We start from the raw sequence: 24,081 nt of genomic DNA on the forward strand, positions 1-24,081 counted from the left end.
CTGCTGAGCCTCTGCACAGCCCTGATAGCTGGCCAAAATGAAGTGCACCATGGTGGCAGAGTGGTAAAATGAGAACACGGGTGTGGTGAGAGCTGTGCAGTGTGAGATGTGAGTGAGTGGGTGTGAAGAGCATCTCTAGCAAATCACTTGGGGCCAGCCCCAGGAGAGAAACTCTGCTAGAAGATGCAGCATTAACACTGTACTTGTAGTGCCTGCCTACTGTGCTTCCTGGGACATGCACCTCATCTGTTTCTGCAAATACAGTGGGACTCTCCAGGGTTTGCAAGGAGCCTTTTTCTGTCTCCTCAGTTGATCTCAGAGATTCGCAAAGGCTTTTTCTGCTCTGCACAGCCCTTTCATAGGTAAGTGTTGGGCTGTGGCAGCCAGAGGCCCGCACAGCCCTTTTCCTTGAAAGGGCTGGTCCAGGGCAAGCAGAGAGCAAGCCTGGCCCTAGCGTGGTCGGGGAGGTGATGCATGAGTATTCCTCAATATAAGCCTTCCTCCAAGCCTAGGTTAAGCAGACAAGGTTGTGACCCTCCTCAAGCCAGTTAAATTTCCCATTTTTCAGCCTTTTTTATGCACTAAGTTAATTTTCCTTAGTGTGAGGAAGTTATTTCCTTTCTGCTTGCTTTATAGCTGATGGGTAGTTAGCCCATGTGAAGGAAAAGAGAAGTAAGCAGATCCCCTGAATTAGGCTTTGTGTCAGGCTTTGTCCCTGATAACCCAGCCTCACTTGCTGCTCCTTAGGGCTAAGCTGGACTCTGTTCATGGTAAGGCAGAGGATGGGAGGGCTTGGGAGGTGACTGCAGAATGAGGACAGCTATGATATCACAGACTTAAGTCTACTAGAAGTTTTTAGTCCCAAGGAATTAGAGAATTTAGGAATAAGTATTGTTTTCAGCATTGTTTCAAGGAGTTTTTCATCCTCAAGCCTGCTCAATGACAAGGTGATAACTTTAACTGGCCCTAGAGTTAGTACATCAGGCTGGAAAATAAAGATTTGCCATAAAACTACATAGAAGAAGAGCTCCAAGAATAGCTTTGTCTATCTACTAGCTCTGCACCATTCCCAACAGCAAACTCAGTTACAAAACATCCAAACCACTCCGGGCAGTTTTGATATAATTTATGTCTTGTTTTTTTTTTTTGTTTTTTTTTCTTGCATAGGCATAAATTACAATCTGTTGATTAAAAAATAAAAGAAACAAAACAGTGCAGCATTTGCAACAGGCTACGGCATCAAACACAAACTCCTGTCTGTAACCATCTGTTTCAGCAGGGCTAATTTGTAACACATGTATAGGGCAAACTGAGAAGGAGGGAGAATAGAGGATGGAGTAAATAAGAGAAATCTGCTCCCACAGCTGTTCTGCATTTCTCCTGCCTCACCAGGCACATCTTCAGCATCAGCTCTAGGATTAAATACCCATGGGAAGAGAAGCACATGCTGAAGCAGCACTTTTCTGTGCCCTCTCTTCTTTTGCAGCTCTGGGAAGTGCCGCAGAAAACCTGCAAGCTCCAATCTCGAGAGGTAGTGGCTTCTGGCACAAGTGCTCGGGCTGCAGCCCAGCCCTGATGCTGAATTTGGGGGCTGAAAACCCACATGTAGCCTCTGCATATGTTCCTGGAGATCCTCACACAGATGGCATGGTGAGGCCTCTAAAACCAGCTAGAAAAGACCATGAAACCCCAGGATGAGCTCTCACTGGTAGCTCCAGGGAGCAAAGATTTTCATGTCCAAAGGACAGGGCAAGCTTGCACTGTAAAGCTAAGTGCTCCCTAACCCAGACACAGCAGTTAACACCCACACAGAAGGAGCAGAGATCCCACTACCACTCCCTTTTCAGGGGAAGAGGTCACCTTTCCTGCCTCTCATCAGCATGCCTGATTTACCACAAAATCCTTTTTTTCTTGGGCAAAGACCTTGTCTGTTCTTACAGTCCAAGCCAGGGACCAGGGAGCCAGAATGAACATAAGAAAAGGGGTTTTCCCAGGCTCATGGTTTATAGCTCTTGTTCCAGCAGCCATAGAAAGGTGAGAAAAAGGGAGAGCCTCATCTCTGCTTTCTCTTTCTGATTCAAATAAATACAGGAACTGGTCTGTCAAACCCAGAACAGGTCTAGGCATTCATAAAAGCACAGCTCCATGTGCTTAGTGCACTCATGGACATGACTCCAAGGCAAGCAGGCAGCTGTAGACAAGTTTAAAATAACTTTGGCTGTGGATGCCAAGAATTAAGACTATGCTCAATATAGGAGAGAATTTATAGTCCCTGGCTCTGGCTCCAGGTCAGCTTTCTCCCTGCAGCAGGGCCTCCCAGCTCTGCAAGAGGCTCCGGAGGGTAACTTTAACCTGTTGGGGACAGGGCTCCACCCTCTGAGCTCACTTCCCCTGCTTGGAGCAAGGAGACCCCTTGCTCCAAGAAGGGGTGTGCTGCCACCACCCTCACCCTCCCAAGCTGGCATGGGGGGAGTCAAGGCTCAGCAACTCTGCCTGGTGCTGAAAGGAGACACTTCTTCAGCCCCTTGTTCTCCTTCTCTATGCCTACAGTGCTTCAAGCAGAGACTACCAGAGTGGGAATCAATACATCGTGCCAGGGGAAGGATGGTATCAGCATTGGACAGGGCTGAAACACTGACCATGAACCCTTAAGCTTTTCTTTCAATGAAACACAACACAAACCTGGAGGCTGTTAACACCATCCAATAACATAAGCCAAACAGTGTGATGCAGGCAGAGGAGGTGGAGGGGCCAGATAGCCCTAGCACCCCTCAGCCTGGGGAAGGTCCCTGTGCATCTTTCCTGCAAACCCCTGCCGTACCTCCACCCATGCCAACAGTGCAGGTAAGATTTACATGCCCACTGCAGGCAGAGCTCCCCCTCCTGCTCCAGCCCAGTCCTCCCACATCCAGGGCTCAGAGAACAGTGCAATGCCAGTAAGGAGAGGTAGGAGGAAAAGGGAGCCCTTCCAAGAGAAAGGAGGTCAGCCCGCACCAGTCTCAAGGACCAAGAGCTGAGGGAGCAGGCGGGGGGTGGCTCTGCATGCTGGCAAGCCCTGGCAATTGCCCCATCTCCCCCCAGGAGCCCTGCAGAGCCCGGGGGCAGCAGCTCCACTTGCTGCTAACCATCAAGTATATACAGATGCAGCCATGGGCAAGAGGCCACAGCCACGCATTGCAGTCTCAGAGGACATCCAGAGCAAGGAAGGCAGGAATGCCTCCAGCATCCCACCAGCAGCAGTGCACAGAGCACCCCAGCTACCAAGCCACCAACAATGGGAGGCCCACATTTTAAACAGCTCTGCTCATCTTATTCTAGCTTATCCTACTGTGTATGCTATTCTACTAAACAAAGCTCTAGCCCTCTCCACATCTAAGCCACTTATCCAAGTGGAACCATGAAACATTCTCTGGTTAAGTACAAATTGCATGGAAAAAGTATTTTTTCCCTTTGTTACTACAAACCCCCCCACGACAAAAAAACCAACCTCAACACCCCAACTGGAAAATAGCTTCCCTCCCCACCCCTCTTTTAAAAAAAATATCAGAACAAACCCCAAAGGAAAAGCAGGCAACAGGAATTTTCAATAGCATCATCAAGCTTAACACTGGGAGGCAGCCAGCCAGGGAGGCCAACAGCATCGGTAAGACCCAACTCAGCTACTGTCAGCAGGAGGGCTTGAGTGGATGGACGGCAGCACCAAGGTGGGCTCTGCCACCAACATGTGCCACATTCCTCTCCTCCTGCTGCTCCAAACCATTAGTTTTATGTTAATACTTCATTAATACTGTCTTATTTCCTCTCTGCCAGCCCAGCATTGGAGGGCTGGAGATCTTTACCCAAACCAACACCAAGGCAAGAGAAGTGACCCTGTTTGGAGGGGACCTGGTGGCCACGACCAGTGGCTCCCACTTACTCTGGCAGCACTGAGTCAGGCACCGTGGTCCCACACACCAATCTCCTACACCCAAGCCCGCGTGAAGCACATCACAAAATGACACACCTCTTTCCCAAGCCCTGGCCATGCTAGAAAGGAGTGGAACAACAGGGAAGAGGAGCAGCGCAAACCCGATACAAAGTTAGCTTAAAAAGTTAAAACGTCCCATACACACTGAAAACAAGCCAGGCTGCGCTAGGACCACGTGGGACGCTCTTGCCTCACCACCCTGGTCCTTGGAAGAGTGAAAGCCTCACCCCTTCAACACCAGCTCTTCTCCTCCCGCCAGGGGAGCAGCTTCCAGGGGCGGCTGCTGGCACATGCCAGGATTTCTACGTGCAAAGCAGTGAACCAGATGCATCCCTCCTGCTGTCAGCCCGGCAGCATCCTCATCCCGCGCGGGCCGGGGGTCAGTGCGCCGGCTCCCCGTGCACACGGAAGCGATAGATGCAGGTGTATTCGGGGTGGCCCCAATTGCTCAGCACCCGGAGCTCCACCAGCTGGTATGTGCCCATGGAGTCACCCTTGGGGAGGAGGGAAAAGAAAAACCTGAGACCTTGAGGGCTCTCTACGGCTCAGAGACCTCAGAGGCCCCATTTTCTTCTCGGGGATCAGGTGCTCCAGGGGCAAAGTATTTACCTCCAAGTAAAATGTTTGGATGGGGTCACCATCATGGTTGTAGGTGAACTGTCCAAGGAGAAGGCCCTCCTCCTCTCCTTCTTCCTTTAAACCCTATGGAAGGGCAGGGAGGCAGAAAGGGAGAACCAGGGGTCATCAGAGAGGGAGACCAGAGGCAGGGCAGAAGAGGGAGAGTGAGACCAAAGTGTGCTTGGCCCCCACTCCTGCTCTTCCAGGTCAAAATAGACAAATGGGAACAGGGACCAGTGGGGAAGGATGAAGGGGGGAAGACCAAAAGTTATACCTACTCAAGCCCCTTTGTCCCCCAAAACTCTTTCTAAAACCCGCTACTGCCCCTCTCCCCACCAATATTGCTCCTTCATCTTCCTCAGGGTAAGACCAACCCCCCCAGAGCACCCCACAGTCAGGTATGGGGTTTGTTAGCCTCCCTTCCAACGCCCTCCCACTGTGTTCCCCCCACCCCCCTCAGGTCTGGGTAAGGGCACTCACATAGACAGCAAAGTCCTTGGGGGCACTGGGGATGGTCCCCTGCGGTGAGAGGGCTTTTGGGATGTGCTCCAGTGTCACGGCCGTGGGGCGGATAATGCCAGAGAGGCGGATGACAGCAAAGCCCTGGGAGCCACGAAATGCCCAGCAGTTCCCAGGGTTGACATCTGGCTATGAGCATGGAAGTGAGACACCAGCAATGTTACCACCATCAGATCATTTTTCTCCCACCAGCCTGGCTGCTGGCTTGGAGCAACAGTCAAAGCCCAATAAAACCCCCATGAGAACCAGCCCAGCCCTCCCACTCAGGGCCCACCTGCAGGATGACACGGGGGGACTGCGAGTGGTACCACAGGGGGATGCCGAACAAGCTCAGCAGTGCTGTCCGTGTCTCGTAGGTCTCTGAGCAGCGAGTGTTGATGACGCTGGCCCCTGGCATGAGGGGATGGCAGCAGGTGAGCTGCAGGCCAGCCCCTGTGTCACCTCCCCAAGCTCGTCCCAACCACCTTACCTGCTGACTCAAGGGCATAGTCAACCATCCCCACACGGTCCTCGCTGTAGCGCTTCAGGGCCTGGCCCACGATGAGATGCACTTGCTGCAGCGGGAGCAGAGGGCACAGGAGGGTGACAAACTGAGGCAGGCATCCTGCCCCCCACCCGCCTGCCCCTGCAGGGACAGAGAGTGCAAGAACCTTCCCGCAAAACAGCCATGGCATAGAACAGCCAGGAGATGAATCACCGAGGCAAAAATAAGAGCACGCGCATTTGGCTGGGAAACATCGTTAGAGGTTGCTAAAAATACTGCAGGGGAGAGGAGCTGTGCAGTGAAGGGGCAGCACCCAGGCATGCTGCACTTGCCTGTCCCCAGAGGGGCTGGCCCAGAGGGAGGAGAGCTAGCACCAGACACAACCTGACAGACCACCCAGAATAATCAGCTGGTCCCTCCTGCCCTGTCCTACAGGTCTGATGGGAGCTCTCCCCATCCAGAAAAGGAGGAGATGTCTGGAACACCCATCTGGAGCCAAAGCCAGCCTAAGGAGCTAGGACCCTGCAGCACCACTTTGGGTCTGAACTTCATGGAGTGCACAAAGCTCACACAGACTATGGGGACTGCTAATCCCAGATTGATTTCTCCACTACCTCCACAGGGAATTGCCAGCAACTCTTTCCAAAGCAAGCAGGCTCATTTTTTCCCCTTGGTGTCATTCTGCTGAAATGCTTTGCACCAAACAACTCCGCAGCACGGCTGAAGAATGGGGATAAGCAAGGTACTCCACCCACGGAAGCCTTGTTGGCACCTCTCCCATGTTCTGGGTGAAGGATGCACAAGCAGAAGCTTTGATTTTAACAGAGTAAGTGTGAATGCTGAGAACTGGTCAGAGAAGAAAGTCAGATAAACTTTATCAGACACTCCTCTGGCAAGTTTTGAGAAAGTTCAGAGAAAGAATTAAAACAATCCTGCAGCCAGTGTTTTGAACTTGTTGTTAATTGTAAGATGTTTACAAGAAGGGTGTTGTTCCTAATTAGCCAATGGTGTAAGGAATATTGATTAAGTACCAAGCAAGTTCATCTTTATCGTATCTGTCTATAAAAAGAAATGTGTGGTTTCTAATAAACACAGCTTTTGCCTTCTGAGAAGACACAGGAGCCGTGTCGCTTTATTCACCTGTCCTCAATACAGCAGCGACAAGTGAGGGCCTTGCAGGGCTGCAGGTATTACCACCTGTGACCCCTTCCAGAGCACAGAGCAAGCACAAACTGAGAAGGGAGTGGCAGAGAAGGAGTTTCAAGGGTGCTCTTGCATTCTGTGAGCCCAGGATTAATATCCCAGCTGTAGGGGCTGTCCCAATGTCTCTGCCATCTGCCAGGCACACTTGCCAGCCCCTCAACACACAAAGTGGGGCACAGTGCCCAGCCCTGTGGTCACCTCATGTCCCTGGGGCTCAGGCCAGTACTCACCTCCTCTGTCACTCCTGCAGTCCCTCCTTGCCGCAGAGCCACTCCAATACCAGCCTGAGCATCCCGTGCTGACAGCCTCCGGTCCTCCAGGACTTTTGCAAGGATCTTGCGCTCCAGAGCCTGGAGCTCTGCTTGCAAGTCTTCCCGCTGGAGGATGAAGGCAGCAGCACCATCCTGCTGGGACTGTGACAGGAACCTACCGATCCACACTGGGAACTGCGCTTCCACCTGGAACGGTGCGGACAGGGCTCAGCCCCCAAGCAGGGACCCTTGCTGGCCTTTCTGCCAAACAGGCTGGGGACCAGGGACTCACATCAGCCCGCACTGTCTTCAGCTGCTCCAGTATCCCCTTCACATGCTTCCCCATCACCTCCTGGTCTGACTTGAGGCTTGCCAGCTCCCTCCTTAGCGCTGCCACCTCCTGCTCCAGCTTGCCCACCTCCTGCTGGAAGGTCCCTCGCAGGCTCTCCTGTACCGAGCTGTGCCAAGAGAAAGGTAACAAAACCTCGAGCCAAGAGGCCCAGTTCCCCTCTGCAAACTGGAGGAAGAGGTTCATCCCACATCACCTATGGTCAATCCCATCTCCAGATATAGTTTTAATTCCAGTGGCAATGACCTCTTCTATTGCATCCCATGGGAAAGCATCCTCAGCTCACCCCTCAGCTGAAGGACCACATTCACAGTGATGCAAAACAACAGTGGCAAAGGTCATTTGCTGCCATTGCTCTTGGAGCCCTGCCACCAGCCACAGAATCACAGAATGGGTCAGGTTGGAACAGACCACAGTGGGTCATTTGGTCCAACCTCCCTCCTCTAGCAGGATCATCCCAGAGCACATGGCACAGAACTGTATCCAGACAGTTCTGGACTATCTCCAGCGACGGAAACTCCACAACGTCTCTGGGCAATCTGTTCTAGCGTGTGGTCATTCCACAGTAAAGAAGTTCTTCCTCACATTCAGGTGGAACTTCCTGTGCATCAGTTTCTGGCTATTGCCTTTTATCTTATTGCTTGGCAACACTGAGAAGAGCCTAGCTCCAACCTCTTGTCATGCTCCCTTCAGCCACTGACATTGATGAAGTCCCCTCTCAGTTATCTCTTCTCAGGGCAGCCCTTCTCCAAAGAAGAGATTCCCCAGTCGCTCCATCATCCCCATAGCCCTCCCCTGTACCTGCTCTAGGGGCTCCATGTCTCTCTTGTCCTGAGGAGCCCACAACTGGACACAGCACTCCAGAGGTGGCCTCACTAAGGCTGGGCAGAGGGACAAGATCACCTCCCTCAACCTACTGACAATGCCCTTCCTAATGCAACCTAGGATACCACTGGCCCTTTTGGCTAGAAGGGCACAGTGCTGGCTCCCACAGACACCCACATAGGTATCCATCCATCCATCCATCCATCCATCCATCCATCCATCCTTTCCCCCCCAGACTATGCCTCTTGAGCTCTCCTTTGTCCCCAGCCAGGCCTGTAAATCCCTCCTAAGCCTGGCTGTCCCCAGCAGAGCAATGGCCCTGCCCCACAGCCAGTGTTACCTCTGCCACTCCGAGTTCAGCTCCAGCAAGCGTGCTTCCATCTCCTACCAGGAAAAGGGGAAGAGGTGAGACCCGTGACACCACTGCTGAGGGTGTCCTGTCCAGGTACCACCACACACTTATCTGCTTACCTGGGAAGCTTGTGCCATCTTGCCCAGGCGCCCGTCTAAATCCCTCTGCACCTGGGCTCGGAGCACATCCAGCTCACCCTGAAGGACAAGGAACAGGGTGGAATATCAGAGCCTGGCCCTGCCCACCCCACTCCCTGCACTCTCCGTGTCACTCACCTGGAGGTGGTTGGCCATGTCGGTGTGGAGATGCTCCTTCAGCCCCGCGTCCCGGCGGCTCACCAGCCCCTCCAGCAGTGCAAGGATGTCCCCCGGGGGTGGTTCTCCCCCTGCTGTCACTGCTGCTGCCCCACGACGCAGCTCCCACCGTGACAGCTCGGCCTCCAGTGCCTCAAAGCGCTTCTCCAGGGACTGGAAGCGAGCCAGGAGTCGGTGTCCCCCCTGCAGTGACAAAATCAGGGTGTGATGCAGCCCTCCGGGGAAGTGCCTGCTCCACAGGACCCCTGTGAAAGGGGGCCTTCACCACCCATTCCCCAGTCAGTGACATCTTATTCATCTGTTGCTTCCCAGGAGAAGGCAGCTCCCCCTGCTCCATCCCCAGGACACCCCAAGAGCGAGATGGCCACAAGGTAGGGGAGCCAGTGTGTAGCCATCATCTCCCCCGTCCTCCACTATTCCTCATATCCTGGAAGCAATTGTTCAGCTATGGATCACACCGTCCCAGCTCTCCCTGCAAGGCACCCATCCCACCTGGGCCACCACCATGCCTTTACTGAAGCTTACTTGGTCCAGCGTGGTCAGGTCCCCTGCCCCAGGAAGATCAGAAGAAGAGGAAAGCTTTCCAGCTCCCCACCATGGGAAGGAAGGCAGGCTGAATGTCGACAGCCCATACGGGTAGAAGTACCAAGCTCCTGGGCACAGAAGGATGAGATGGTCAAAACCACAGGCTGGTAATGGGCCACAGTAGTGGACACGATGGACATGCAGAGGCTCAGCCATCAGCATCTCCAAGGATTACCAGGAGACACTGGCACGTGGATGCAGACGGACCAGGTTACGAGAAGCCATGAGCACTGAGCTCCAGGCCATCCCATCCCCCAGCTAAGGCAGTGGGAGGCTCTGCACTGCCCCAGATCTCAGGGCAGCACATCAAGGGAGGTGGCTCACCGTAGGCAGCAGCAGCAAGGAGCAGGAGGAGCAGCAGCAGCAGCAGGGACCTCTTCAGACGTGGGTAGCGCCTGGAGCACAGAGAAGAGAGAGGTGACTGTAGGACTGTAGCCACCTTCCATCACCTTTGCATGGGGGCCAGAGGGAAAACAAAGATGACAAAGCACCCACCACCCCAAATATGCCTCCCCTTTTCAGGGTCCTGCAGGTTTTCCCCATGCTTCCCCCATCCTAGTGTCCCCCCACCAGCACACTCACCTGGAGAAGGGGACGTTGTCCAGGTGGGAAGCTCTGCCAGTGAGGCGGCGCCAGGCCCCTGCCAGCCTCGAGAACAGCCACCCCATTAACTGAACTGTGAGGAGAAAAACAAGCCTCAGGAGGAGTCCTGACAGACATGTCCCCTCCATGCCCAAGGGTGGCATCACAAGGGGATAAAACCCCTCCACCCAAGCAGGGGAAAGCGCACACAGCACCTGGAGAGTAGGGATGCTGACTGGCAAGAACACCGCTGCTAGAAGTGCCCCTGCCAGCCCTCCACTCACCTGGGGAGGTGAAGACCTGCCAGAGGAAGGAGCCCACCCGGGAGGCTGCAGTCCTCAGACCTGACCCAGAGCTACTCTGGCCTGAGTAATAGTGACCTGGAAAGGAAGCATCAAGTCACCAACGCAGACAGCATCTCAGTGCATTGCCCACAGCAAAGGCTTTGCACTGGGGGTGGCATCTAGTGGGGACTGGCAGCACACTGGGTACAGCCAGGCCCTGTACTGGTCCCCCTGGGGATGCCTCCCCTGCATTCCTGCCACTGCAGACAGACTAGTGCATCCCTACCAGCATAGTCATCCTCTGAGGAGTACCCAGATGAAGATGTGTAGGTGTCATACGTCTTGCTCTCTAGCACTCCATTGATCTTACTGGACTCGGTGTCCCCTGTGCCTCTTCTCCTCCTGGTGGAGAGCTCTCCACCTGCCCCAAAACACAGAGTTCCACTGAAAAATCACCACCATCACTTCCACAAGGGGCAACCCAGTCAGCCAGCCTGGGCAGCTGCCCCAACACTCTCCAGTGTCCAGGAAGGTCCCCAGCTGCCCTAGGAGAGTGGGAAGGCTCACCCCAGTACGTGCTGCTGTCCAGGTCATCATCCAGCATGGAGCGACCCAGGGCAGGAAGGCCCCGGCTGCCCCCCAGGTAGGACTCACTCATCATGGACTCGCTATAGTAGGAGGTTTGGGTGCTGGGGGCGGGAGAGAGGCGCTTTGTGCTACTCGATTTCCTCCTGATCGTCCTGCGGGAGGCAAGAACCGGCTCATCAGACACCTGTGGTTACGGGATGGGGCGGGTCACAGTGCACTCATGGGGGGAAATGGGGAATTCACCCCAATCCCTCGATCAGCATCACTCGCTCCACACCGGATGGCGGCAGCTTTCGGAGGCTGCAAGCTCTGCTGCGCCGAGGCCTCCCGCCCGTCCCGGGCATCGCTTCCGCTCGCACCGCTGCGGTTTTCCGGCCGGCGCTCGCAGCGCACCTCCCTCCTCCCTCCCTGCCTCCCGCCTCCTCTCGCCACCAGCCGGGAGCCGGGATCTGGCAGCCGGCCACCCGCGGCAGGCTCGGTGCCGGGCCCGCGGGGCTTTGGCTGGAGCAGCGGCACAGCCAGTGCCAAGGCGGCCATGCCGGAACGCGTCGGGCTCGCCGTCACGCTCCCTTTTGCGAGCTCTCCCACGCCCCACGCAGGAAGGTGCCTGGTCCCTGATGCGGGATGGAATGCCCCGCCCCTGTCAGATCTGGGCAGGGGGAACCCCCCACTCGTGCTCCCCACTAACCTGCCGGTGGTCTCCTTGAAGGGGAGCTGTGTCCCACCCAGCAGGGATGTGCTGCTGCCGCTCGTCGTGGCATCCTCGTCCCCGGGGTAATAGCGGGTGGTGACAAGGCGCTGGCTGCGGCGGGACATGGCGGCAGCACGGGGGGGAGCTCGGCTCACCTGGGGGTGGGGAGAGGGCGGGGGAGACAGGGAAGTGTCAGCGGCAGGGTCCCTGGAGGTGTGGAGAGGGCGGGGGAGACAGGGAAGTGTCAGCGGCAGGGTCCCTGGAGGGACGCAGCCAGCGGGATCCCGCTGGCGGGGACCCCACCCCTGTGGCAGGGGTCCCGGCCCACGCCGAGCACCGTCCCCAGCTGGCGGCCGTGGGTGCCCGGGATGGAGCCGCCCCCCCGTACAGGCCGATAAACCCCTTCGCCTCCTTTCCCCTCCGCGGACCGCCCGCGCGTGGAGCGGCTGCCCCCGGCCCCTCCGCGCCCCCGGCCCGACACATTTTCCCCAAGGCCCCGGCACGGAGCCGGCCCGCCCGCCGCTCCCCTCGCAAACCCACCGGCAAGTGCCGCGCAGCGGGGAGCGATCCCCTCCGTCCTTCCCGGCCGCTCTCGCCGCCGCTCCCTTTTGTTTTGCGGGGGAAGGCGGCACCCTCCTCCCGCCCTCCCCCGGACCCCCCCGCCGCCGCCCCGCCCCGCCCGCCGCCGCGGAGAGGGGGCAGCCGCCGCTTCCCCGGCCTCTGGGGACCTCTTCTTTATCATCATCATTGTTGCTATTTATTATCATTATCGCCACAGCCATATTCCTTTTTTTTTAAATTTTCTTTTATTTTCATCATTTTGGTGGGGGCGGTGGTGAGAGTCCATCCGCACTCTGCTGCCCACCGGGACCTGGTCCCCTGACACCTCAGCCCTGGGGTTCCCAGCCGTGCCCAGCACGGGCAGCCGTCAGCCCACGCTGCCAGCCGAGGGCGTGGGTGATGCTAGCCCAAAATGGGAGCTCCCAGTGCAGGGCTGCACCCCACCCCTGCCCCGTTTGGGCTTTTCTGGGGTGGCTGGTTTGCTGGTCCTGGTGGGGCGAGAAATCCCCGCACCCCACGCAGCGCCCGCCACGGCGACACGGTCGAACCCATCCCTGCGGCGTGGGCAGCCCCACTCGACACCCGTGTGCCCACGCCGCCTCGACTGGGCAGGCGTGTTCTGCTGCTCCCCGGGCCACTGGCCCCAGACACCCCGCTGCCACTGCTCTTCCCCACGGGTGGCTGGGCAGGCTCGTCAGGGCCGTGTGAGCCAAACCGGGCTGCTCCCATGGGACCTTGAACGGACCTTGTGCAAACTCACCAGCCTGAAAAAAAACCAGCCACCCCCCCCACACACCTCGCGTTTTAAATCTGACGGTGCCTCGGAAAAAGATTTGCCTGGGGGAGCTCTGAGAGTCAGGGCAACTGGCCACCTGTGTCTGGGCACGGTTGTTTAGGCTATTTCTGTGGGGCAGGGTGCAGGAATGGTCCCTCTAGCATTGCTTATAGGGCAAAAAAGTATTTATATAAAGAGTTAAAAACACTAGGAAGCTGACAGAAGGGAAGGAGCCTATTGCAAAACAGCCCTGAAACCTTTTCCTCCATGTACTGGGCTTTGGGGCACAAGCCAGGGCAGTGGCGGGAGGACGTGCTGTTAGCACTGGGGGGGCACACTGCAACAAACCCTGATTCAGTGTCCCCAGCCCCGTTGTGTAACGCAGACAGATCCTCTTTGTCTCCCTTTTCTTTTTTTTTTTTTCCCTTCCTTTTGAGCCCATTTTTTTGTTCCAGCCAAAATCTCTGCCTAGCTTTTCCAGCTCCATCTCCCACTGTGCCAGCTGCCCTTTTTCACCCCCTCCCATGGCTTCCCATCCCTTTGCAAGTGTCTGGCTGGGACAGAGCACATCTCCCCTCCCCAGTGGCACCTTTATCTCTGGCCATGCAGATGGCAATCCCATGTCCCAACCTGGGCACAGTGGCAGTGGCTGTCACAATGGCACCTGCTCCAGCTGACGTAACCCTGCGTGGATTAACCCCCCTGGGAGGCTCAGGGGATAAGCTGGGTGCTGAGCCACCAGGCACTAAGTAGGGTGCACAGCCCCAGGTCAATCCATCCCCCCCTCAGGAGCCACTTTTTCAGGTGTGAAGGGAGTCAGTGGCAGTTCCTGGGGGATTTGGGAAGATGTTCTGAGGGGAGTGGGGTCTGTCCTTGCTCCATCCCTGGTCCTGTGGAGGAGGTGGTGATGTCAGAGCCATGGGAGTTTTTGAGTGGGTGTGGGAAGACTGGGGCAAAGATAAGTGGTGTGTAGCTGGGAGCTTCTGCCTCATTTTCCCCACACCAGCAGTGGGGAGTCTCAGCTCTCTTTTTGGGGGTCACCAGGGCATCACCGTGCTGGGTGTGGGGGTAGGGCAGAAGGAGGTTGTTGCCAGCTGTTGCCAGCAGTTTGGCAGTTCTTGCTGGTGAAAAGCAGGAAAAATCCCTACCCTTTCCTAAAAGACTTTGGAGGGCTGAAGTGACACGTCCAGGCATGCAAGAACAGGCCAGGGCTGGGAAAGCAGCCTTGGTGGGGAAGATCACAGCTTGTGTCTTCTCCACTAGGCCAACCTTTTTATTTAAATTCCCTCCCTGTCCCACCTATCCTTACAACCTGCTTTCCTGGTTCATCACGCCACCAGCTCTGGCACCACCAAAAGCTGACGCTACACAGAATCAGAGCTGCACATGGACCCCCACATCACCCTCGGCAGCACACCAAAACAGCCCAATACAGCAGGGGACCAGCCCCCGTCACACCCATGGCCCCACATCATCCACCAGCACCTTTTCCTGGTGGGCTGCCCTGGCCAGGCAATGTCCCACCGCCACCAGCACCTTCTCCAGGCGCCGGTCTAATGCCTGCAGGTGGGGCTCAGCCAGGACAGGGGCCAGTGGATCTGTGGCCAGCGCCTCCCGCAGCACGTCGCTCAGGCGGTAGGGCTGGGTGGCCAGCAGCTGCAGCCGCAGGTACGTCGACTTCTTGATGCTGCCAGAGATGAGGAGGGAGAGGTCTCAATAGGAGGAGCCTCTCCCCAACAGCAGATCCGGGGTGGGGACAGCCCCTTACCTGCAGCATTGGTGGAGAGGGGCCAGGATGGACGGTTCATCGCGTGAGTGTGTGCCGAAGCTGGGGGTGGGGAGAAGCCCATAAGGATGTGTCAGGGTGGCATTTCAGCAAGACTGGAGGTCTCCCCCCACCCCTCTGCTGTGATTGCTTCCCCCCTAATCCCCAGCTTTACCCGCGACCATTGTCCAGGTGGAGCAGGAAAGTGTCATTCCCAAATTTCTCAAAGGTCTCATAGTGGTGCCGGTCCATGTTGCCTGTGGCGGGCCAACAAATTTGGCGTCAGGTTGTGGGCTGGAAGATGGGAGCAAAGACACAGAGCACTCCTCTGGTGTGAGACTGAAACCCAGAGCCCAGGGAAAAGGGTTGGAGGCACCTCTAACTTGTCCATCTGGTGGCCATGCCCGTGCAGGGGAACTGAGCAGAGACCCCACGGCCTCCAGGCTCCTCATCCCAGCAGCCCCACAGAGGGACAACAGTGACAAATGGAGCAGAAGTAATGGCAAAGGCATGGCTGGATGGTCAGGAATGAGGAGATGGGAAACTCTCCCAGTCAGATGCTGGTGAGGGAACAGCGCAGGGAGGAAGAAATGGCCCAGGGACAGGAGAGGCAGCAAGAGCTCTGGCTAGCATCATCTCCACCTCTGGTTCTGCCGGGGCTGCATGTGAGAGCGTGCTGGAAGGTGCTTCCCATGTCCAGGGTATTCAGCAGGCATCTCCCTGGAATCTCTTGACCTTTGACTTCTGCCTGGGAAATGCCCTAGTGACACAGCCCTGTGCTCTCAGTGTAAGTAAGACTGCAGCTCACTGCAGCCTGAACAACAGTTTGGCCAAAAAACCTCACAGGACATAGTACCACGGGACACGGAGCCATTTGGGCCTCTAGGTCCTGAGGGACCTCCACAGCCCTCAGCACAGGCACAGAGGGGCTCACCCATGAGGAAATCGAGGATCGCCATGTCGATGAGGTCGAGGAGGCGATGGCCACTGTCGTAGGGTGGTGTCTCTCGCACCTGAGCGCAGTAGTTGGGGTTCAGCTCCCATCTGGTGGCAGAGGCCGGGGAGGGCAAGGGGGCCATCAGAGTGGCTGTGGAGAAGCCCCCTCCCATCCCATGGCTCTGCTGGCCCACGTCCCCACACTCCCCATGCCCCATCTCACTCAGCCTTCTTGCTCTTGTGGTAGGAGCGGCGCCAGGGGCTGCGCCAGGAGCGGCGCTTGGCCAGGGTCTTGTCAGGGAGCAGGGCAGCCATGGAGCCCTCCAGCCGGTCTGGTTTGCCGCAGAGGGCGTGCTCGGTGGAGCAGTAGTAGGAGCACTCCCCGTAGAAGCAGACGTTACCCGCTGGCCAGGTGACAAAACAAAGGTTGACAAAGAGAAGGAAGGTACCCCCAGGCAGAGTGGTCCAGCAAACAGCCAGGGAAGAATGCTCCATGCACTCTGGCCATGTGCCACCAGCAAAGCAATGGCAAGGGAGGCTGTGAGGAGCAAAGGCCTGTGCAGGGTACCCATGGGAGCTGGAACAATCCCCAGTGGGATAGTTTGTCTGAGTGCGGGGGGAGCCAGGGCAGCAGCAGCCAGCACCAGGTGAGCTCCATCCAGGTGGCCACAGGAGAGGACGGAGAGCATGAAAGCTCACCTGGGGAGATGAAGAAAGTCTTGGCCAGTTTCTTGTCTGTGGTGATATCCCGAATTTCCTTTGTTATGTTGACCAAACGGCCAGAAACTGGAGGAATTCGCCGGAAATCCAGGATTCTGAAACACAGAACTTGGAATAATTTCTTACTGACCTCAGCTGGTTTAATAGTAGTGAGTTATTAAAACTGACAGGAGACACAGGTATCCCTCACAACAAGGAGCGACAGGTGGGATGAAGGAGCAGTTTCTCCGGTGCTTTGCCAGTATGGGGGGGCAGGCTTGGATGCAAAACTTATGCTCACCTGTCCAGGTGGAAGGCTGCAATCTCCGCATTGTGCCGCTCAAAGTCTGAGAAGTAGAAGAAATCAATGGGGGTCTCCTGGTCCCGGGTCTGTCTGGAAGGAGAGGGGACAGTGGGAGGGGCAATCATCATGGATGGGGTCACTCCAAACCACCACTCACCTTGTGTTCCCTTGTGACACTGGAGACACAGCCAGACCCAGTCTCCTCCAGTCACTTCCTAATGAGTGGGTGGCTCCAAGCCCCCTATCCAGGCTCCCACACAACCCCTGCCACCAACTCAAGGGGTGGGGAAGCCCTCATGGACTGGAGGCTCTTGGATGGTCCTCATGAACCATCTTCTTCTTTCCACCACTGGAGGTCACTACCCCATCACAAGCTGCATCCAGTTTGCAGCAAGCACCACCAGGGAAGGAAAGGGAAATCAGACCATTCTGCTCGCCTCAGTTTTGGTATGTATGGAGGTGCTGAAGCGAGGCAGCACATGAAGCATTTCCCCATTTCTTCCTCCATGGTCCCCTCTGGCCACTCCTCAGTACCTAACAGGACCATGTGGATGACTTATAGGGTTCTCCCAGGCTCTACTCACTTCATGGGCTTGAAGAGGGCCTGCCCATAGTTTGGGAACGTCATGATGAGCTTGAGCTGGGTCCCGCCGGACTTCTGGACTGAAAGGAGGCACATGGGGATGAGGGAGGCAGGCAGCAGGCAGCAGGGTAGGGGTGTGGACAGGGGTACAGACAGGGAGGTGGTACCCGAGCTGATGATCCTTTGTGTGGCCAAGTCCTGGAGGAGCGTGGGCAACAGGGGGTCCCGGCGGGGGTACAGCTCATAGCGGTTGATGCCGATGTGGAATTTGAGCCAGGTGGGGTAGGTGTCATAGGCTGTCTTCCCTGTCGGGAGGAGCGTCTCGGCTTTACTGCTGCTGACCCTGCAGCCCGACAGCCACCACCACCCCAACAACAATGACAACAGCTTTTAGTTGAGACAGGATGGGTCCTGTGTCCCCGGGCCCTTCCTGGGAGCCAGTGCATGGAGGGTGAGGTGGGGAGAAAGTCCAGAGCAAGCCCTGGAGGGCTTCCAGGTTTCATGGTTGCAGAACTGCCTGCCCCATATGGTCTCCACGGGGCTCCTGGCACCTGGCAGATCCCACCCAAAGCTGGTGGCAAGGAAGACCCACCAGCATGGCTGGATTGAACACAGTGTCTTCCCTCCATCCCCCAAGGAAAATCCTTGGGTTGATCCTGCTTCTCTCATCCATGCACTTATTTCCCTGCTGGAACAGATCATCTCACTGTTTTTACCTAAGGGGTTGGCTCCCAGGAGTATAGTCTGCTACATCCCTCCCTGTGCTTACTGGGGACACGTGTGTACACAGAACAAGGGTGGAGAAACATGGGCTTCCCAGCCATCCCCACCACTGACCTGAACTCCCATCCTCAACAACCCATTCCCCTTGGGTGGGTTTCCCCAGGGGGATAGATTTGTGTTAGCACTATCCCTGCCTCTGCGCATCCTGCAAATTTGCAGTTTGCTGGCATTCAAGGGAGCCCCCGGGGGGATCTGCCCCACCTGTGTGCTAGCACACATTGGAACTGCAATGGGACAGTTGGGCCAAGGCATCTCTAACCCAAATCCATGTCTCTCACTAGGAAAACACAGACTGTGCATTGATTTCATCAAACCAGACCCAAGGCTACCCAGAGCTGGTCCTCAGAGACAAGGCAAATGCCCATTTGTGGAAACCAGCTCTTAAGCCAGCTTTTATTCTCTCCCAGTTCTAGCAGGCACCACTTTTGGAAGGTGTGCTTTCCGTAAGGAAGCTGCTATGTGTTACAATGCTAAAGCTTTTAATATCTTCCCTCCTAATTAGAGGTTAGTAGTTCAAAGATTAAAATAGACAGCTGTCAGCTCTGAGCTCACCATACAGCCAAACCTAACAAGGTCAGGCAATATTGTGCAAAATGCAGGATAGGAATGGTACCTACATTTCAGGCTTTGCATCTCCAACATACCAAGAGAGGGAGATAAAACTGCTTAGAAATCTGGAGGGAGGGAAGACTTTCTCATATACAGACAGAGATACTACAGGCTAGTCTGCATTTGGGAAGGGAAGAAGCTGAGGAGATCACCTAATAGATATCCATAATACCATTAATAATTCCAGAGTCTGCTTTAGCTTTGCTGTGTGCTACAAGCTTATGGGTAGCAGCCCAAAAATTCAGGGCTAGGAGAGGATTTGAGATATGAGAACAGCATCTTCAGTAATCAAGGCCCTTCTGGTGTAGGATGTTGATCTACAGAAGGGAACTATGTTTGGTCCCTGCTGCTTGTCCCCTGAAACCCACATATCCCCCAATTGCAAATTAGGGTTAAGCTTGCTCCTCACCATTCATCACTCCTGCTGCTGCGCAGACTGAACTTCTCCATGGGGTTGACAATAAACAGCTTGTCTTTCTCTGTCACCTCTGGGACTGGGATGTTGTAAAGAGGATGCTCGAAGAGTGCTGCCAGCTTTGATCCCCTGGTCCACCCTGCATTTGCCTCTTCATGCTGCTGCTGGACCCCTGGCTCTCCAGCCCTTAGGTGCAGCCCCGCTCTCTCTGGCTGGGAACTTTTCTCCAAGGAACCGTTGCTTCCACTGAAATCCTGAAGGATTCGCAGGCTCAGCTTTTTGAGGCTGGCTGGCATGGAGCTGCCTGACAGGACACCCATGGCTTTTGATGCTTTAGTATCGCAGCCACAGGACCTGTGGGTTGTGGGGAGAGCAAAATCCATCACCAGGTGCACGAGAAGGGCCAAGAACAGAAGAAAGAGAAAGCGGATTTTAAGTTTCCTCTGGAACAGCATTTGCATCCGCCACTGCATCCTTCCTCACACAAAACACTCAGGAAGGGATGGGCATGAACACAGGGTTAAAAATGTTGATGTGGCTGCAGCCTCTGTGCAAAAATAGGAGAGAGGTTTCCAGGATTTAGAGCATTGCAGCAAAAGACCAACTGATGCACGGGCAGAGTGGCAGGAAAGATCTATCACCACAAGGATGGGACAGGAGGTTGTGGCAGGGTTTATCAGCGCTGATAAGGGTCGAGCTGGCACTGCCAAGGTTAGAGTGAATGGGGCAAGCTCCAAATCAATAGCTGCAATGCTGGCTCGGGGACAGCAATGGCTGCAGATGACTCCCAACTGTCCTGTCTTTCTGTGCTGTCACCTGCACAGGGCTGCAGAACATTTCCTTGAATACAGAACATTCAAATGGTCCTGCCCATCTGCAGCACACACCCTGCCAAGCACTATGTAGCCCCATTCACCATGTTCATCATAGCTGTACTCTCAGAATCCAGAATTTTCTTTCCGTTGCTCAGCCATATCAATTTTATCACCCTCCCTGACCCGTTGAAAATCAGTTGTACTCAAGCCCCCTTTCAAAAGTCACTCAGACTGGATAAAACAAAGGGGATGTCAGCATTGGCATGGGTGCGAGGGGAAATGCCAGGCTGGCAGTGTAAGGAAGGGCTACCAGTCCAGTGAGTTTCAGGGGCAAGGATGTTCCCAGGGCCTCTAAAGCAGGTAGGGGAGCAAGGCAGGCAAGAGTGGGGATACTACCTTGGGCATTAGCACAGAGGGATAGTAGGACCCACCAAGTGCTGGGGAGGACTAGGGAAGAGCATTTCTTTTTGCAAGAAATTCACTTTTGCAGTGACACCCAGGGGGACAGAGCTGGGATGTGTGCACAAAAATGGTCCATGACTTGTAGGGATGGAGCTTTGTATTTGATAAGGGACAGACAAGCACAGGAGCACCTGCAATAAGTCTGGGGACTGTGGTACAGTCTGGCACAGTGTTTATTTTCTCTTTGCCCTTCCAAAGGATGCAGAAGGCATGTGAAATCGCATACATCATGTAGTTTTTCCTTGTCGTGAGATGCACCAGCAGCCAGCTTGGAAATGCTCACTCCCAGCCAGGGAGGGCATGATGATCAGTGGCAGGAGGGGCTATGCTGGAGACCCCCTCCTCTGCTGCCATCCCTGCGCTGCCCTCTCCTCCCGTGTGTGCCTCGGTCCCCTCGCAGGCGGCGCGCAGGGAACGCGCTGTCCCCGGTGTTCTTGGCTCGCGTGTCCCAGGCGCGACAGTTGCCTGGAAACCGCCTCCGGCTGACACCATCACCGCCCCAGATTCAGCCAGCCCCGCGCTCCGAGCCTTCTGCTAGCAACAGGGCCGAGGAGAGCCGGGGCAAGCGAGGAGGAGGAGAGCTTTCCAGCCCGGCTGGCGAGCACCAAGCCCCGCAGAAGGAGCTGGTGGAGGGGAGCAGATGGCTTCCCTGGGTGGGGGAACACAGCGTCTTGCTCCGGGAAGTTTGCTGAATTCAGTCCGGACACACGTTTCACACAGAAGGCCCCTAGGAGGGGCTGTAGCTGGAACATGGGATCATTAGGTCATGGCTCAGAAAAACAGCAACCGTCCAACCAAAACACCAACTCCGAATACTAACTGATCGCATCAAAAGAGTTGGGCTCAGCTCCCGGAGCAGAGCCACAGGTTTCATTATTCCAGAGCCAGCCCTGAAGAGAGGGAGACCTCCTCATTCCAGTGCCCCAAACCAGCTCCAAATGGGGCTGGAGGGGATAGAAACCTCCTTCTCATGTCCTGCAGTCAGGTGGGCACAGGGACTCTATGGGCTGAAGCCACCCTAGTGACTGTTAGTCCCATTCCCAGATAATGAAATCTGCAATCCTACCTCCTCACCCTGATTTAGCATCCCATTGGAAAGCAAAGGCAGGGGGCTTAGGTGAGGCATTTGCCACCCTTAGCACTTCAATGCTGGCATTAAATATTAACCAAAAGATTTTTCAGCGAGTCAGACATGAGCCTGCAGTAACAGAGAAGGGCTGGAGACCTTCAAAGTGTGCCCTGATCACCTGACTTGTTGCCATGACATCATCATAGAGACAGGGTTGAATTTACACCTCTTTCTTCTCATCTCCTCCCTCCAGCTCTTCCTCCATCTTCCCAGCAGGTTCAAGTCACCCTTGGGGTGGAGGAGGAGCCCCACATCCGAGGACATTTTCACTGCTGGCTCCAAATCAAGACTCATCGGCAGCTGATAATGATGTTCCCATCTCCCCTCAGCAGGGAGGGATGAAGTCATGAGGCACAGCCTCTGAGCTGCTATTGCAGCTTTAGGGGACGGGTGGATAGAAAGAGTCATTTTGGCTGCCACCCATCCATCACCCTGCGTTTTTCATCTCATTTTCTACATCTGACTCAGCCTGATGCTTTGATGGGTAATGGCAGCAATATGCAGGGGGGCAAGAAATGAGAAGAAAACACAATAGCAAGCAAACTGTTGCCAACTTTTCCAGCTTTCCACTGAAAATCCCTAAGGAAAAATCCTCCTGCAACTGACAGCAGTTTTACAGTGAATAGTAGAAAGGCCTTACAGGCCCCAGTCTCATAGAATCATCGTTTGGGTTGGAAGGGACCTTTAGGGGTCACCCAGTCCAATGTCCTTGCAATGACATGGGGTACCTTGAACTAGATTGTATTGCTCAGAGCCTCATCCAGGGGTGGGGCACGCCCCACTCTCTAGGCAATGTGTTCCAGTGTTTCACCACCCTCATTCTAAAAGACTTCTTCCCTTCCCTATATCCAAACTAGAACAAACCTCTTTAATTTAAAACCTCTAACCCTTGTCGTATCACAACAGACCATGCCAAAATGTCCCTCTCCAGCTTTCCTGTTGACATCCTTTAGGTACTGGTATAAGGTCTCTCCAGAGCCTTCTCTTCCCCAGGCTGAAGAACTCCAACTCCCTCAGCATGTGTTCATCACATGCTTCAGATGTGTGCTTCAGCCCTCTGATCATCTTAGTGGCCTCCTTTGGACTGAATCCAGCAGGTTCATCAGCCACAGATGGGTCTCTTGTGGGAAAACACAGGACAAGGTTCCATCTCTGATCCATAAACCTTACTCCTCTGAAAATTACAGCTATGCCCAAAGCTGTTCCAGCTCCACAGCAAAAGGAGGGTGAAAGTCTTTTTTCTAACACACAGGGGCCAGCAAAGCATGGGTCAACTTGCAACAGGCAGGACAACGGATCTGACTGAACGCTCACCTCAGGGCAGGGGCTCTGACACACAGCCACGCTTTGGGAGGCTGAGGCTTGTGCTTTCAGATAAAATGCCAATAACAGGAATGCAAACCAGCCAACAAAGGTTTGCCTCAAGGTGACTTCCTGTAGGAAAGCTGTTACCCTTGTGAATAGACTGCCACTCTCCTGTGAGCCACCTTGCGCTTACCTGGTGAGAATGGCAGTGTAGGAGCTGACTTGCTGCACCTCAATCTGTTTGCACACTCAGGCTTTGAGAAGACTGGGGACCACTCACCCTTCCCTTGTTGCCACTGCAGGTCACCGAGACATTAGCTTTGGTCAGCTGGTGGCCAAGAAGATAAACAAGCAGCAAGTCCAAGAGACTGTGTGCTGATGTCAGCAGCTCCCTGTGGTCATCTGCAGGTCACCACGACCCTGCAGAGATGCCCATGACCAGTGCCTGTGCATATGCACAGAGCAGTTAATTATTCATTAGTGTGAAAGAGGCACAAAAGTGACTGTGGTATGGCTGATGGGATCACCCCACTCCAGCATGGGGCATTTCAAAGACTTTACCTCTTGCTCTGAATTTAGAAGAGACAGAAAGTTGCAGAAGATGAAATAATCTTTTCCACCTGCCAGCTGCAGAAAGTGTTTTCAATAGCACTATCTTCACATAAAGGCAGCCAGCTGGAGGGACACAGAATTACTGCACAATGAGACAGCTCAGAGGATCTGGGCTTTTCCACACAGCACAGTAATCCTGATCATGGGGCAGGAATCATGGTACCAACCTACCCTGGTCCAGCCAAACACAGGTGGTCCAAATTTGAACTAATTCTTAGTTGTCTTCATATTACTCCAATTCCTGGCTCCCTGACACAATGAAATTGAGAAAGGACATCTCTAGCATAACACCTGAGGTTCAGAAAAAGGAACAAGGTTGAGCCACCACAGGCATTAATGCAGAAAGATCCTTCAGACTTAACTATGGACTAGAGGTGTCAGCTGGCAACATTACGAAAGAAAATCTGAAAACTAAGAAAGCTACAATATGAGACTCCAACAGTCAGAGCTGAGGCACACTTTTCAGGCAGCAGACACAGTTACATTCCCTTGCTGCTACTGCTTAGACAGCTGCCTGGACACAGGGATGTGGCCAGCAGCACCATGGGCCTGGCAACCCTCCTCACCACAGTGGCTAGCACTGGTAAAAGGAACTGAACAGGGAGAGGAGAGTCACACAGGAAACCAGCAGGACAGAACTCTGTCACTGGCCTCTGCTTGTGCTACACCATGACTTACTTATTTCCATGTTTCTTGAACTACTTTGCCTACATAAA

At 54.9% G+C, this 24,081-nt stretch overlaps 2 protein-coding genes across 5 annotated transcripts; both read right to left on the reverse strand.

Moving 5' to 3' along the window:
* Positions 1 to 1,109: 1,109 nt before the first annotated feature.
* Positions 1,110 to 12,289, reverse strand: SUN2 (Sad1 and UNC84 domain containing 2). 2 transcript variants are annotated; one of them, XM_021554059.4, is made up of 18 exons: positions 12,153 to 12,289; positions 11,610 to 11,767; positions 10,901 to 11,073; positions 10,620 to 10,754; positions 10,334 to 10,429; positions 10,050 to 10,143; positions 9,792 to 9,862; positions 9,408 to 9,535; positions 8,844 to 9,065; positions 8,688 to 8,765; positions 8,557 to 8,600; positions 7,335 to 7,500; positions 7,022 to 7,249; positions 5,574 to 5,658; positions 5,379 to 5,494; positions 5,066 to 5,233; positions 4,577 to 4,669; positions 1,110 to 4,461 (listed from the first exon to the last, which is right to left on the reverse strand). In XM_021554059.4, the coding sequence occupies exons 2-18, from the start codon at positions 11,735 to 11,737 to the stop codon at positions 4,348 to 4,350; spliced, it is 2,139 nt and encodes a 712-aa protein (XP_021409734.2). In that variant the 5' UTR covers positions 11,738 to 11,767; positions 12,153 to 12,289; the 3' UTR covers positions 1,110 to 4,347. The 2 variants fall into 2 exon arrangements, with proteins under 2 accessions (XP_021409734.2, XP_085425315.1); XM_085569189.1 differs by having other exon boundaries at positions 11,610 to 11,819; positions 12,153 to 12,224.
* Positions 12,290 to 14,160: 1,871 nt separating this feature from the next.
* On the reverse strand, positions 14,161 to 23,945 carry LOC110483808 (extracellular serine/threonine protein kinase FAM20C). 3 transcript variants are annotated; one of them, XM_021553969.4, is made up of 10 exons: positions 19,037 to 23,945; positions 17,403 to 17,578; positions 17,237 to 17,315; positions 16,650 to 16,742; positions 16,349 to 16,464; positions 15,873 to 16,053; positions 15,648 to 15,757; positions 14,889 to 14,970; positions 14,717 to 14,776; positions 14,161 to 14,635 (listed from the first exon to the last, which is right to left on the reverse strand). In XM_021553969.4, exons 1-10 carry the CDS (start codon positions 19,513 to 19,515, stop codon positions 14,401 to 14,403), a joined length of 1,611 nt encoding a protein of 536 aa, XP_021409644.3. In that variant the 5' UTR covers positions 19,516 to 23,945; the 3' UTR covers positions 14,161 to 14,400. The 3 variants fall into 3 exon arrangements, 2 of the variants coding, with proteins under 2 accessions (XP_021409644.3, XP_085425332.1); XM_085569206.1 differs by having other exon boundaries at positions 17,237 to 17,578; XR_014952011.1 differs by having other exon boundaries at positions 14,558 to 14,635; positions 14,889 to 15,007; positions 17,237 to 17,578.
* Between the last annotated feature and the right edge of the window lie 136 nt (positions 23,946 to 24,081).

The sequence above is a fragment of the Lonchura striata genome, chromosome 1A, assembly GCF_050655825.1.
Source record: "Lonchura striata isolate lonStrDom1 chromosome 1A, ASM5065582v1, whole genome shotgun sequence".
Taxonomy (NCBI): domain Eukaryota; kingdom Metazoa; phylum Chordata; class Aves; order Passeriformes; family Estrildidae; genus Lonchura; species Lonchura striata.

What these genes read in the sequence shown, in the direction of transcription:
- SUN2 (XM_021554059.4), bottom strand. Translation starts at nt 11,737, where the DNA reads ATGTCCCGCCGCAGCCAGCGCCTTGTCACCACCCGCTATTACCCCGGG. An exon ending in CTCAGAGGATGACTATGCTG is followed by an intron (nt 10,430 to 10,619) that starts GTAGGGATGCAC and finishes CTTCCTTTCCAG; the next exon opens with GTCACTATTACTCAGGCCAG. An exon ending in CTGCAGGAGTGACAGAGGAG is followed by an intron (nt 5,659 to 7,021) that starts GTGAGTACTGGC and finishes CTCCCGCTGCAG; the next exon opens with CAAGTGCATCTCATCGTGGG.
- LOC110483808 (XM_085569206.1), bottom strand. Translation starts at nt 19,515, where the DNA reads ATGCAGTGGCGGATGCAAATGCTGTTCCAGAGGAAACTTAAAATCCGC. An exon ending in GACTTTCTTCATCTCCCCAG is followed by an intron (nt 16,054 to 16,348) that starts GTGAGCTTTCAT and finishes TCACCTGGCCAG; the next exon opens with CGGGTAACGTCTGCTTCTAC. An exon ending in CACAAGAGCAAGAAGGCTGA is followed by an intron (nt 15,758 to 15,872) that starts GTGAGATGGGGC and finishes CTCTGCCACCAG; the next exon opens with ATGGGAGCTGAACCCCAACT.